Source organism: Apodemus sylvaticus, chromosome 6 (assembly GCF_947179515.1).
Source record: "Apodemus sylvaticus chromosome 6, mApoSyl1.1, whole genome shotgun sequence".
NCBI lineage: Eukaryota > Metazoa > Chordata > Mammalia > Rodentia > Muridae > Apodemus > Apodemus sylvaticus.
The window spans coordinates 34877676-34891765 of NC_067477.1; the positions used below are offsets into that span (position 1 = coordinate 34877676).

General features: G+C 41.8%; 1 protein-coding gene across 1 annotated transcript in view; it reads left to right on the plus strand.

Annotated features, from left to right (window-relative positions):
* Positions 1–14090, plus strand: part of Snw1 (SNW domain containing 1) — a 21403-nt gene continuing 7313 nt past the window's right edge. Inside the window, exons 1-8 of the mRNA XM_052185320.1 lie at positions 1–63; positions 2780–2933; positions 6476–6637; positions 10505–10600; positions 10691–10797; positions 11671–11775; positions 12651–12720; positions 13344–13409. Coding sequence (XP_052041280.1) covers positions 50–63; positions 2780–2933; positions 6476–6637; positions 10505–10600; positions 10691–10797; positions 11671–11775; positions 12651–12720; positions 13344–13409 — 774 coding nt within the window. The 5' untranslated portion in view covers positions 1–49. The remainder of the gene's footprint in view (positions 64–2779; positions 2934–6475; positions 6638–10504; positions 10601–10690; positions 10798–11670; positions 11776–12650; positions 12721–13343; positions 13410–14090) is intronic.

Consider the following 14090-nt stretch of genomic DNA (forward strand, 5'->3'; position numbering starts at 1 on the left):
AAGACTCGCCCCGAGTCGCTGTGGCCTGCGCAGGAAGAAGCGGAAGAAGATGGCGCTCACCAGGTGGGTTGTTGATTTCGGTCCTCGATACGGAAGGGTCTGGAGTACACATCTTTTCTTTTTGCCCACCCGGACTGTTCGGGCTGTGACCTGGCCTGGGGCACAGAAGTAACCAGGCCAAAACCATGGCTCGAACCTCTGGAGGGCTTCCTTCGCGACTAGGCCGCGCCGAAGCCGGGATCTTTCTTTTGGGGTTTCCCGGGTTGAGTTAGCCCCCATCCCTGTTCCGAGAGCCGCGACGTGGCCTCGCCACAAGCACCTCCATGTGCTTCGCGTAAGCGTCGCGGTAGATTGACGAGCGTCTTGTGGACTCCGGGCTGAGGTGGTTGCGTTGCGAAGCAGCGGCTTATTTAACCCTGCTGAGCAAAGCTCGCCAATCTTGTGGGAGGCTTTCCAGCCGCTTGTATGCTTTGGGCTTCTCATTTTCACCTGCTACTCTCTTCCAAAACAAAGATTCTTGCAAAAAACAAAGAGTTGGGAACGTCCAAGAATCGACCAAATTTTTTTTTAATAGACAACTGTACGGGCTGCTATTTACTAAATGTGCGCTGCTCTACCTTTTAACTTTGGATCATAGAATTTCTTTTGTACACAGAACTACCTCCGACTTTTGCTGTTCCTGGTTGCCTTGGTTACCCTATATAAAGTGTTCCCAGCCTTTAAGAAAAAGATGCTAAGTGGGAGACTTCCAAAAAGTTATGTAACTCCTAACTGCTGTAAGTGGGAAAACTTTCCATGCAAACTCAGCTGGAAAAGTCTGATTTTAAAGAAGGTGTAAAGGTATTCATTTTTGGACTTTGGCTTGTGCCTGTTAAACCCACTTCTCATATTTTTCCTGGCTCATAACAGTATAAATCCTAAAAAATATTTTGGTCATGGTAATTAAAGTTTATTGTCCTGCTTTGCCCTAGAGGTTGTATATGCAGAATGAAATCTATTTTTTGTTACCGGGAAGATGGACAAGTAGATGAAACTAGTGCAGGCAGGAGTTCCAAGGCCAGCCGGGTCTGTATAGGTAGTGTAATGCCCGATTGGAAAAAAAAAAAAACAGAACAACACTGTCCTGGTTAGCTTAAACTGTCTTCTTAACTATGGATAAGAAGATATCAGGCAAAAGAATTGCCTAGGTCAGACTGGCCAATGGACATGTCTGTTTTTCTTGCTAAGAGATGCAGGAAGATCCAAACCACTGTGGGCAGCACCATTCCCTAGGCAGGCCTATCTGAACAGTGTGGAAAAAGCTGGATGAGCAGAAGCCACTCTGAGAACCAGCAAGCAGCCTGTATGGTGTCCCACCCTCCTTCTCTGCAAGAAAGCAAGTCCCTCTTGCTCTTGATTGTGGGATTTCACTAGCTGCCTTGACATCCCTTGGTGGGTTGTAACCTGGAGTTGCAAGCCAAATGTACTGGCTGGTTTCGTGTGACAACTTGACACAAGCTGGATTTATCACACAGATAGGAGCCTCATGTAAGGAAATGCCTCCATGAGATCCAGCTGTCAGGCATTTACTCAGTTAGTGATCGAGGCTGGAGGTCCAAGATCTGACTTCCTTTGGTGATGAATAGCAGTGTGGAAGTGTAAGCTGGATAAACCCTTTCCTCCCCCTACTTGCTTCTTGGTCATGATGATTTGTGCAAGAATACATACCCTGACTAAGACACCAAATAAGCCTCTCAGACTTTGATTCTTGCTGGAGTATTTTAACAATGGCCACAGAATTGAAACTAGAACCAACAGATGATGCTTACTAGTGTGGTACTAACCTTAGTCCAGAAAAATGAGAGTGAGTTATGCTGACTAAGGGTTACGGTAGCAAACATTTAAGACTTCCTCCGGCTCTATGATGTAGATTGGTAGGACTATGAAGGGAAAGGTAGAATTTGAAATGAATGCACACAAGTAAACCTCCAGAGGTGCAGTGTGTATTGTGTGCTTATCGTAGCAACGGCGAAAAGAGAAGTCTCAAAACGACTGGGCTTGGCAAATACAAAAATCAGTTAGCTTTCATTTGTATGTTCTTAAATGTCGTTTATAAAAAAAACTAGCCAATATGAGCTGGAGAAACAGCTCAGTGGTTCAGAGCATTGGCTGTTCTTGCAGAAGACCTGGCTTGGTACCTACCCAGCACCTACATGGCAGCTCAAGTTGCTCAGTCTGGTAAAGGAATAATTAATCATAATGCAGAAAGTTAGATGGTATGCACATGGTCTAGAGAGATTTAATCCCAGAACTGGGGAAGCAGCTATATCTACACAGTGATACCCTGTCTCCAAAAACAGAAATATAGAAAACAATCAGAAAGCCCAGTAGCACAGTGTTAAATTCCTCTATAATCTCATTACTCTAGAAACTGAGGCTAGAGAGTGACAAATTCAAGACTAGCCTGGCCTACCTAATTAGACCTTGTTAAAAATTAGGAAGGATTCTTGGGAAACCATGAGCTGAAGGTTGGCTTCTGTATAAAGTATAGAAACACAGAAATCTGCAGCTTATCGGCTCTGCCAAAAAAAAAAAAAAAAAAAAAAAAACATGCAAACAAACTGTTTTTAAGTCTGTACAAGCATTTGCCCTTGACATAGTCAAGGGAGTTTTTACTGTTTGTCTCAGAGTGTAATAAATATTGAATGGTTCTATAAATAATTGAAAAAGTCTGTGTGCTGAGCAGAGGAATATCATAACTGAATTGTGATAATTGAATTCTTACTTTGATTTCCTGTAGCTTTCTACCTGCGCCTACTCAGCTATCTCAGGACCAACTTGAAGCTGAAGAAAGGGCAAGGTCTCAGAGATCACGGCAGACCTCTCTGGTCTCCTCTCGAAGAGAGCCTCCCCCATACGGATATAGGAAAGGCTGGATTCCAAGACTATTAGAGGTAAATGTGGGCTAAAATGTATTTTTGTACATTTGTAAGATAAATTTGAACTCTAGAGGGTGATTTGTGTAGTGGTAAGTTCAGAAAGTGTGCTCTTCCTTGCAAAGACTTTCTTATTTATTGTCAAGGTTGGTGATCACCAAAATCACTATTTTGGTTCTTATTGTGCTGAACTGTTCAGCCTGTTCAAAAGGAGCAGGTATACCTTTACAAATGCAGGCCTTGCAGCACATGAACAATAGGAGAGTGCCGACATAAGCAGGAAGGGGCAGATGGTCCAGCAGGCAGCAGCACTTACTGCACAGACCTGACAGTTTGAAGTTTATTCCACAGTGGAAAGAAACAGCATGTTCTTTGGAGAAACTTTTTTTGCAAGCACTGTGGTGTGGGCATATTCCCCCTCATTTCTCTCTCTCTCCCTCCCTCCCTCTTTCTCTCTCTTTCTCTGTCGCACATATACTAATAATGATAAATAAAAATTGGAACTCTTTGTAAGGAGAAGAATCAGAGTAGGTTTGCATTCGAGTTGTGTTCAACCCCACTCTACCTTCAACAATGAAAATAATACCATGTCATAACTCTGAAGAGATACCCCTCTTCAGGGAAAACCCCAATAGTTGATTTCTCTATGTGCATTTTAAATGTTCAGTTTGATTATGTTAGCACATGCCTGGTCATGATACATACATACATTTTTAGGAGTATGAAAGCTAAACTTTAAGCCAGGCAGTAGTGGCTCATGCCTGTAATCCCAGCACTTGGGATGCAGTAGATTTCTGAGTTTGAGGCCAGTCTGGTCTACAGAGTGAGTTCCAGGACAGCCAGAGCTATACAGAGAAACCCTGTCTAAAAAAAAAAAGGCTAGATTTTGGTTGATTTGGTGGAAGCAAAGATCTTTTTTTAACCTCTGATTTATCTCCAAAGAATATATTTCCATATTTAACTGATTACTTAGGATTCTGTGCATATTTCATTATATATATTTTCCCCAATTTCACATATTTTCCCATCTTCCTTATCTGGAGAAAAGTAAACATTTGAGACTTAACCTTTCTGGGCTAAAGAGATGGGTCAGCAGTTAATAGACTTATAAATTGTGTTTATATCAAATGATCTCCCCTTAGCTCAGATATGGTGATGCATGCCTGTAATCTAAGCATCCAAGAGGCAGAGGCAGGTAGATTGTGAGTTTGAGGCCAGCCTGGTCTTCAGAGTGAGTTCCAGGACAGCCAGGGCTATTCAGGGAAACTGTCTAGAAAAATAAAAGTCAACAAACAAAAAAGAATGAAAGATTAAGGAGATTAAGTTATTTTATATGTCTGGGTGTTTTGCCTGCGCGGTACCACATTCTTGTAGTGCCCTGGAGGTCAGAAGAGGGCCTTGCAACCAGAGTTACAAGTGGGTCCTGGGAACCAAATTTGAGTTCTCTGTAAAGAGCAGCCAGTGCTCTTTAGCAGGGAGCCTACTCTCCAGCTCTGTGTATCACTTTGCTACCTGGTTATGACATCTGCCTTATACATAGGTTGCTGCTACTTCTCAGTCTGCCTCCAGGCATGCTTCTGGCACCTTTGAATAGAAACAGTGCTTAACATTTTGCCCAAAACCTGCACTCTCTCTCCCTTGTTTACCATGCCTCTGTCCACTTTGTCAGGTCAAGAAACTGAGCACCTAACAAAGCCCGCCCTGCCTGCTGTAACATAGTCCTGGGTTTGGTTGGGTTTGGTTTTATCTGTGTTCTCATCTGGTCCTTATGAATCCTGGTGTGTGAAGCCTGTCTTGCTGGTTTGGGGGATTTGGGTTTTGGTTTTGTTCCATCTGGAATCAGTGAGATGCATGACAAGATAGACAGGCATCTCATTTACCAGGCACAGATGATCCTGGATAATCTGCTCCTGTGGGCAGATTGTGGTGGTGGGCATAGTATAATTGTACTTGGTGTCCTTGAGGAGGTTATAGATATGTTGGGGGGGGGGGGCTTTCCCTGAATTACAGAGTGGCCACAGCAGGTTCATTTTTCACACAAGAGAGCCTTTGAGGTTTCTGACATCTGGCGGCTGTTAGCTTTTCTAGTCTTAATTGATTATCAAAGGTTTTATATATCCTGGCAGATCAGAGCAGTTCATTTGGAAATCAGACTCAAGTGGCCAGGTAATCTAAAAATGCCAGGGTGCTTGGGAAGAGTAGCTGTTCTCTGAAGAAGGCATTTTGTTCTAGTTTTCACAGTAAAAGCTGTGATTTTTTCTGGCAGGGTTAATGATCACATAATGCTACAGCTACAGTTGTGAAGTGCTGATTACAGTCAAAGAACTCCAGTGAATCTGAGCATGTGTCAGATCAATGGTCTGAGTACAGGAAGTACTTTTCTTTAGGAAGACTTTATTTCTGCCTAATTTACAAGAATATAGCTCTTTTACACTTGATCTGTTGGTTTTCAAAACTCTTAACCCTCTCCAGTAAATAAGGATATTGAGGCTAGGAATTCACATCTAAGATTTAATGGAATAATCTGTGAAGAAAAAACTTACAAAAAATGATCAGTAAATATTCTCGTTGATGAATTTCACTTTTTTCTAACATTCTTGGTAACGGGGGCAGGGGCTTGAGTATACCGTATATAATCTATTTAGGACCAAAAGTTTTTCCAACTTCAGAGTTTTGGGGGTTTTTGTTTTTTGTTTTTAAGTTTTAAATCAACAAAGTCTATGTAGATCAGCGAAGAATGTGTTGATTTAAAACTATTAGAGAAGCTAGACATGGTGGCATACCTTTTCAATCCTGGCACACACTCACACACTCTCACTTACCCTCCCCTTCTCTCTCCCCCCTCCACTCTAGCTTAGGAAAAAAGAAAAAGAAAATGGTTCCCTTGTGTCTGAATTTGGGTTTTATGGCTGTGAAGAGACACTGTGATCAAGGCCACTCTTATAAAGGAAAACATTTAATTGGGGTCTGCTTACAGTTTCTGAGTTTTAGTCCATTATCATGGTGGGGAGCATGGTACTGTCCAGGCAGACATGGTGACCTGAAAATTGTACATCTTGATCCAAAGGCAGCAGCAGGAGACTGTGTGCCACATGGGCATTGCCTGAGCATATAAGAGACAGCAAAGCCTATCCTCAGTGATACACTTCAGCAAGGCCATACCTACTCCAAGGCTACACCTCCTAACAGTGCCACTCCCTTTGGGCCAAGCATTCATACCCATTTGTCTATGGGGCCATAACCTATTCAAAGGACCACAGCTTAGATCTCCCTTTGTTTGCTTTTCTTGGTGGAGATTTTCACTTGTGTTATTTCTGTAAAAGGCCCTCACAGCCACTCCACTGAAAATATGACAGTGCCTCTTCCCAGGACCTGCAAGATCCTCATGGTACTTCCTACCTCAGTCTGGTTTTATACCTTTGCCCACTAACTGTAGCCTGCACAAGGTGAAAACCTTGCTTTGTTTAGCTGTCACTCATACCTAGCATAGATTTGATAACTTGAATGATTTGCTACTTACTACTAAATATTCTTTTTACTTTTTTTCTTAAAATACACAGGATTTTGGAGATGGAGGTGCTTTCCCAGAAATTCATGTGGCCCAGTATCCTCTGGATATGGGACGAAAGAAAAAAATGTCGAATGCACTGGCCATTCAGGTGGATCCTGAAGGGAAAATTAAGTATGATGCAATTGCTCGACAGGGACAGTCCAAAGACAAGGTAACCCCTCATTGATTTCATTTGTTTGTTTTTCTTATTGATAAATATTTTGTGAAGTGCATTACATTTTGTGGAAATGATAAACCACTTGCCATTGTGGATTATTTAAAAGTAACAGTAAAGTTGGGGCTGGAGACATGGCTCAGTGGTTACAAATACTTGCTCTTGCAAAAAAGATCTGAGTTCAATTCCCAGCACTCACATGTAACTCCAGTACCAGGGGTCTGATGCCTTCCTCTGGCCTCCTGCAGTACTAGGGATGCACATGGTGCATATACATGTATGCAGGCAAAACATTCATGCACATACAATAAAGCAAATAGACCTTGTTTAAAAACAATAGCAGTGAAGTTGGGAGTCTTACTGATGGTAAGTCACCTGCTTGGTGTACACAGAGCTGTGTTTTAAATCAACACAGCAGTAAAATCTCTATAAAATATACTATCTAGCTATAACATAGACTAGATTAATGTTGTGGGTAACAGTGACATTGTGGGTTGGAATTCTGCACAGCTTGGTAATAGCTGCTCTCCCCTTTAAAACATAGTCTCAGCATATAGCCCAGGCTGGCTTTGAGCGCAGACATTCTCCCTGTGCTGTAGGCCACACCCAGTAGTGACAGCTTTTGTACTTAGTTTTTTGTTTTATATTTCAAAAAGTTATTCAGTATTCCAGAAGTGCTGCCAAACTTTTAAAAGTCAGTAATCACAGACTCTTTTAAAAACAAAACAAAAAAAACCACACCAGGTTTTTGGTCTTCTTAGAGATGAAACCCAGAGCCACATGCATGCTATGCAATTAAATGTTCTGCACCTGAACTGTACCCCTGGCCCCAAATCAGCTTTTACTTTTACTTTTGTCAGTAGCAAAAAAAAAAATCCCTCCGTATACTTGAGAAATTCTCACACAGGTGCTTGCTTGCTTCTTCTGGGTGGAACTAGGGATCCAACCTAGGGTGTTTGTGTTAGGCCAAGACTAGGCTCCACCACAGAACTACCTCCCAGTTTTTACTTGAATAGTAAGGTCTGATTCAGTTGAATAAAAAAGGTCTATTTCATTTAGATATTCACAGACTGTTTTTATCACCCAGCATCCTAAAGGGTAATCCAGAGACACAACATAAAAGTTAGTCTCATTGCAGTGTGGCTATACTCAGCTGAGGAACTACTTTGAAGGCCTAGCTTATACTTGATAGAAGCAGAGAATTTCCTTAGATTCAATGGTGCTAAGATATGACAAGCTTTCAGTGGATCTTTACTTCTAGACTTTAGTTTGACTCTCTAGAGCACCTGCTCTCAACATGTAGGTCACAACCCCTTTGGGGTTACATAGTAGACATCCCGCATATCAGATATTTAAGTTACAATTCATAGCAGTAGGAAAACTATAGTCATGAAGTAGCAACAAAATAATTGTGTGGTTATGGTTAACTGCACATGAGGAACTTAAAGAGTCAAAGCACGAGGAAGGTTGAGAACCTAGAGTCACAATCGTGTCCAGAGTTAGCAGTGGGCATAAGAAGGAGGTAAAACACTTCGTATTTGAGAAAAGTCTAAAGCCATTGTTCTCAGTGCACCTGAAACTACAGTGCATGAGACGCTCCTAAGAGAAACCTGTGAGGAAGCAGTTCCTGGGATAGATTCTTATAGAACTTGTGTGGACTGAAGGGATGCCTTAAAAGCCTGGTGTATGCAATTTTCCTTCAGCAACTATTTTGTGGAAAACGTTCTGTGAATGATAGTACCTAAAGGAATGTCTTTAATCCCTCCCCTCCACACTCCAACAGCTTCAGCTGACCCTGTGATAAATCCCATGTTGTTAACTTGTTTCTGTATTGCACATAACATGGTGGAGATGTTGACAGGCTCACCTTTCAGTCAGTCCTATTTTTGTCAGCCCAGCAGTTGGATGACTTGCTGCTTTCTCTTTATGATTTAAAGATGTTTTGTTTTTATATATATGAATATCTTAACTTGTGCAACATATGTGTGCCTGTGCCTGTAGAGGCCAGAAGAGGCTGCATCCATACCTGGGCCTGCTTTTCTCTTGATGAGTAAATCTCTATGTCTACCTTCAGGGTAGCTTTCAGATGACTCCTTCCAGCCATGTTGCGTACTGAGATATGCTGAGTAGGTTTTCAGGCTGTAGAAATCGGGAGTTTATAGTTAATTATCACAGAAGAATCCTGCTCTTCAGATGTCCTTCACGCTGCCTTGTAAGATGCTAGAATCTCACTGATGTATGTATAAAGGTTTAACAACTTTGGAATACCCAGATGAGAAGCAGCAAATGGCTCTTATTACTGAACTAGAATTGAGACTATAGTGAACATACATGACTACTAGGAAGCCATTTACTTAGAAGTTCCCTGTAATGTCTACCGTGTACAAGTGGTTAATTCTTGGAAATCTCAGTGCTGTCTTCTACAGTGTTAGAGAATTTTCAATTTGTGGTGGGGTAGATTTTTCCACCCTAAAAAGAAATAAGACTTCTGAGGCTGGTGACTGCACTGATCCTTACTTACTCTTCTCATTACTGTGTGCTTTTGGGTTCCTTATAAAATGAACACTCAGGTGATGCTATTGATGACTCATACGTCAGTAGTTAAACTTATGCTGAATTCTCTCTTTTCCAATCCTTTTCATTCTTTAAAACAGTAAGCTGGACATTTCAGTTTATAGCTCTGGGAAATTAATACCTAGTGTAGAATGTTCTGAGCCAGGCACTCATGGTATATCTGATCTGTGGTCCTATCTTATTTGAGGATGAGTTAGGAACTTGTTGGTCCTGATAGTATTCATAAAATAGTCCTAAAATTGAATATAGAACAAGTTATATACTGGAATAATTTGTGTTGTCAATTTGCTATAACCCCAGAATCACTTGGGAAGGGAGCTTCACATTTGAGGAACTGTCTAAATGGGGCTGGCCACATGTTTGTGGGGACTTTCTTGATAACTGATAGAAGCCAGCCCACTGTAGGCACCACCATTCCCTAGAAAGAGGCTCCTGTACTGTGTGAGAAAAGAAAGCTAAATGGGAGTGAACAGCAGAGGATCATTTATGTCTCTGCTCCTGCCTGGGGCTAATGTGACTAGGAATGTGAGTTCCTGCCTTGACTTCTCTCAGGAATAGACTCTGTGACTTGGAATTGTAAGCCAAAAAAAAAAACCCTTTCCTACTTGAGGTTTTTTGTTTTTGTTTTTGTTTTTTTCTGTTTTTTTTTTTTTTTTTTTGTGGTGGGGGGAAGGTCAGATTATTTCTCACAAAGACAGAAATGAAAGTAGAATTCACATATAAAAAATGTAAAAGAAAATACTCTTCCCCCCTTTGTATTTGTTTTTATTTTTGTTTTTTACCTTTTTGTTCTTGTTTTCTTTCCTAGTGTGTGGATAGAATTGATTCCAGAAAACAAACATTATAAATAAGATGAGATCAGTGGAACTTTCTAGGCTCAGTGAATTTGGAAATTATTTAGTAATCTGACTTAAATTCTGATGAGTTTTTAATCCAAACAATGGAGCCATAGGCAGTTTATATCATCACTAATTTCAAGTCCTAGTGAGCCTCAAATAGAGATCAGTAATGCATAAGATCTTGTTAGCAGAATGTATTTGGATACTGACTTGATTGGAAGATCTCAAATAATTTAAATGTATATGGGTTCAAGGGAAAGTAATTAGTTTCAAGCCAGAGCAGCAACATGTGTATATATTTTAAGTAATTTTAGTTTTAAAATCTGAACAACAGAGCTAGGTATCCTAATGTGTAAACATGCTACAAGGTCGTGTCAACCTCTGCACTGACTGAATGAGCCTGCTTTTTCCATTCTCTGTCCCTAAGCCTGCTTGTGTTTGGACACTCTAGGTCATTTACAGCAAATACACTGACCTGGTTCCAAAGGAGGTGATGAATGCAGATGACCCAGACCTGCAAAGACCCGATGAAGAGGCGATTAAAGAGGTAACCAGGAGTGGATACATGTGATTACTTTAGATGACTTTATGTCCTCACTAATTTCCAAACCACTCACCATCATGTTTCTTATTTCAGATAACAGAGAAGACAAGAGTCGCCTTGGAGAAGTCTGTGTCACAGAAGGTTGCTGCAGCCATGCCAGTTCGTGCAGCTGACAAGCTGGCTCCGGCTCAGTATATCCGGTATGGAAGAGCTAGTTGCACGTCAGACTCCATAGGTGGGGTTTTGACAACTCTCACCAGCCTACAAAGCCAGTTACAATCACATTGTCTTAAATAATGACTTTTGAAGCCTTTTAACTCTTGCTTGCAGAAGTTTTTACAATACCCATGTTAGGATGGCAACTGTTATAAGCTGGGCGGGGTTGCACATGCATAAGCAAAGTCCTGTGGATCTTTGAGTTGTAGGACGGCCAGGGTTACTTGTTGTGAGACTCTGTTTCAAGTAAAAGAGATGTTAACCGTTGTGATCTTCAGATGGTTGTTTAGGGTTTTGATTTTCGGGGGTTTTTTTTAGAGAATAAACCATTTCCCGTGGTATATGACCAAAACTATAATTGTTTATCATTTTTATTATATTTAATAAGCATTTATAACATTGCTAAATGTTGAGGGCCTTCAGTGGACTGTGTGGAATGATTGGAACTAGAAGTAAAGGGAAACATGGAGTTAGCAGGGTTTGCTTCCATGCCCAGTGCCCTGCAAGGCCAGAAAGGGGAGGAAGTCAGATCCTGTGGGATCGAAGTTGCAGGCAGTGTGATCTGACATTGGTGTTGGAAATTCAACCTGGTTCCTGTGGAAGAGCAGTCCGTGCTGTTAACTGCAGAGCCGTCTTTCTAGCCCTAGAAATTGTTTTCCCATAATGTAGAGATAAGTAGGTGCTAGTTTTAGACCTGCAAAGCTGAGGAGTTGTACTTCTCAGGTGGGATGTGGGAAGGATAGGAAGGAAAGTCACTAAGCACTTGAGTCAGTTTCAGTTGCTTTTCTGGTCTGTATCTAGCTACCCTGTCTAAAATATGGTAATTTTATATCAGAATTTTAATCTACTTTCTTTAGCTACACACCATCTCAGCAAGGAGTAGCATTCAATTCTGGAGCTAAACAGAGGGTTATTCGGATGGTAGAAATGCAGAAAGACCCAATGGAGCCCCCAAGATTCAAGTAAGTATATGGCTTCACAAGGACGAACTGCTGCTGTTTTAAAGTATCAAACCAAGGGACTGGAGAGAGGTCTGAAGTTCAGTCCCATAAACCACATGGTGGATCAGAACCATCTGGGATCCAGTGCCTCCTTCTGGTGTGTCTGAAGACAGCTACAGTGTACTTCTATAAATATATTTATATTTTTAAGTATCAAACAAGAAAAGTGTCGCAAATGTTCATCAACAGGTGAATAGATAAGCAAACATTGGTACATCAGTGCCTGGAGTATTATTGGGCTGAGAAAAGTCTTTTCAGATGAGTCTGAAAATAATTATGCTGCATAAAAGAAGCCAGACAGAAACACATAATGCAATGTTATGGTTCTGTGTGTAGATATAAAACTAGACAGCAGTGTCAGCTGGAAGGCTCATAGGCTGAAGACATTTTCTGCCAATCCAATGAGCAGAGGTCAGTTCCTTGAACCCACTCCTGCGTAGTTCTCTGCCCACCATACTTCCCAGGGTACGTGTATACCCACCTCACACACAGACGTTAAATGAATTAATTTTAAAGAATTCTAGAAAATGCAAATTTACACTTAGAGACAGTGGATGAGTGGTTGAGCCCATGGAGAAGTGGGTGGGTGTGGGGAAAGAAGGGGAGTGACGTGGCTCATGCACAGGTTGAGGTGATGAGGAGGCTCAGTCTAGTTCGTGTTACCCAGGTGACTGGATTGTATGCGTCATGTTTAATTATGTGTCACTTATGTCAAGCTGGGAGTGTATTGTACTATGCTGTGATAACACTGAGGTGAGTGGTGACAGTGGCCATATTTACTGTCTGACAGAAGCAAGCTCTGTGCTCTGACTGTTTCACTCTGGTTTATTCTCCAGGATTAATAAGAAGATTCCCCGGGGACCACCGTCTCCTCCGGCACCTGTAATGCACTCTCCTAGTCGGAAGGTAATCCTGCTCTAGTCAAGTGTTTCTCACTTGTGACTTTAGTTTTACCAACAGTCCCTCTGCCTTAGGTACATGTCACCATGATGATTACACTATTGTTTTTAATGAACGTTACGAGATCAGAGATGGAGCCAGTTGAGACTAAAGTAGAGTATAGTGTGCTTATGAGAACAAATGTGTGGGAGCAGCAGGTATTTCACCTGCAGTAGCTTGAGCTCTGAATTGAGGGGAGTGGGCAGTCCTGTCTGACTTGAGCTCTGAATTGAGGGGAGTGGGCAGTCCTGTCTGACTTGAGCTCTGAATTGAGGGGAGTGGGCAGTCCTGTCTGACTTGCACAGTTCGAGTTTTCATCCGGAAGCTGCCACTGTGCCCCGCTCCTCCACGTCAGCATGTTAAGTATAGGAGAACACTGTCAGCATTTGTGATGACCTCAGCTCTTGTCCATCCTTCACGTAGTGCTCCTGTGCCTACAGTGCATCCCAGGAACACAGTGTCCACTATTGCAGACATTTTACTGCAACTGACTGTCCTGTGTCGCTGCATGTAGAGATATCCTTGGTGAGGGTTGTCTTTGGGTTTTGAGTTAGACTGTAATAAAAACATCTTTTCTCACCTGTTTTCAGATGACTGTGAAGGAACAGCAAGAATGGAAAATCCCTCCTTGTATTTCCAACTGGAAGAATGCTAAGGTGATTACTTGTCACACTGTTGAGACTGTCCCTGGGGATTGCTTAGGAAGGAGTTGCAGCCTGGGGACATTCCTTGAAGCCTTATCTCCTCAGTTAGCATAACATTCTCAGTAAGAAATGACCCCTGCTGACAGCAGAGCTCAGTGGAAGTCCACATACTCAGCAGCTGAGACCTGATGTGTCCCCAAGAAGTAAAGAGACAGGTTCATGAGGGCATTTTAAACGACACTGGAAATGTTGCCATGCCAGGCACCTGAATGCCATGAAAATCTCTCTTGTATATTAGCTGCCAGAAACACAGCTAAGATACAGCTAGGATAAGAGAAAAAAGAGAGAGAGAGAGAGAAGAAAATACCCTATTGATTGAAGATATAATTCTCCATGAAGGTCAAACTTCTAGCTTGGAATTCTTTCCAAAAAAAATTAAACCAGTCTCTATCTATGTTCACATAAAAAAAGGCAGCAGTGTTGAGGGGTGGGGAGGTGGTCGGGGGTTCCCTGCTTTCTTTATGTCTGGCTATCCCGCTGTGTAACATTCCTACTCGCCGTATAGTCAGTGCTGCTGCATGCCTGTGATTTCCGCACGCAGGAACAAGCAGGAGGGTAACAAGTTGAAGGCTACTCTGGACTGCATAGCAAGATCCTGTCTACAATAATAAATCCTAAAAATAAAACTTTTGT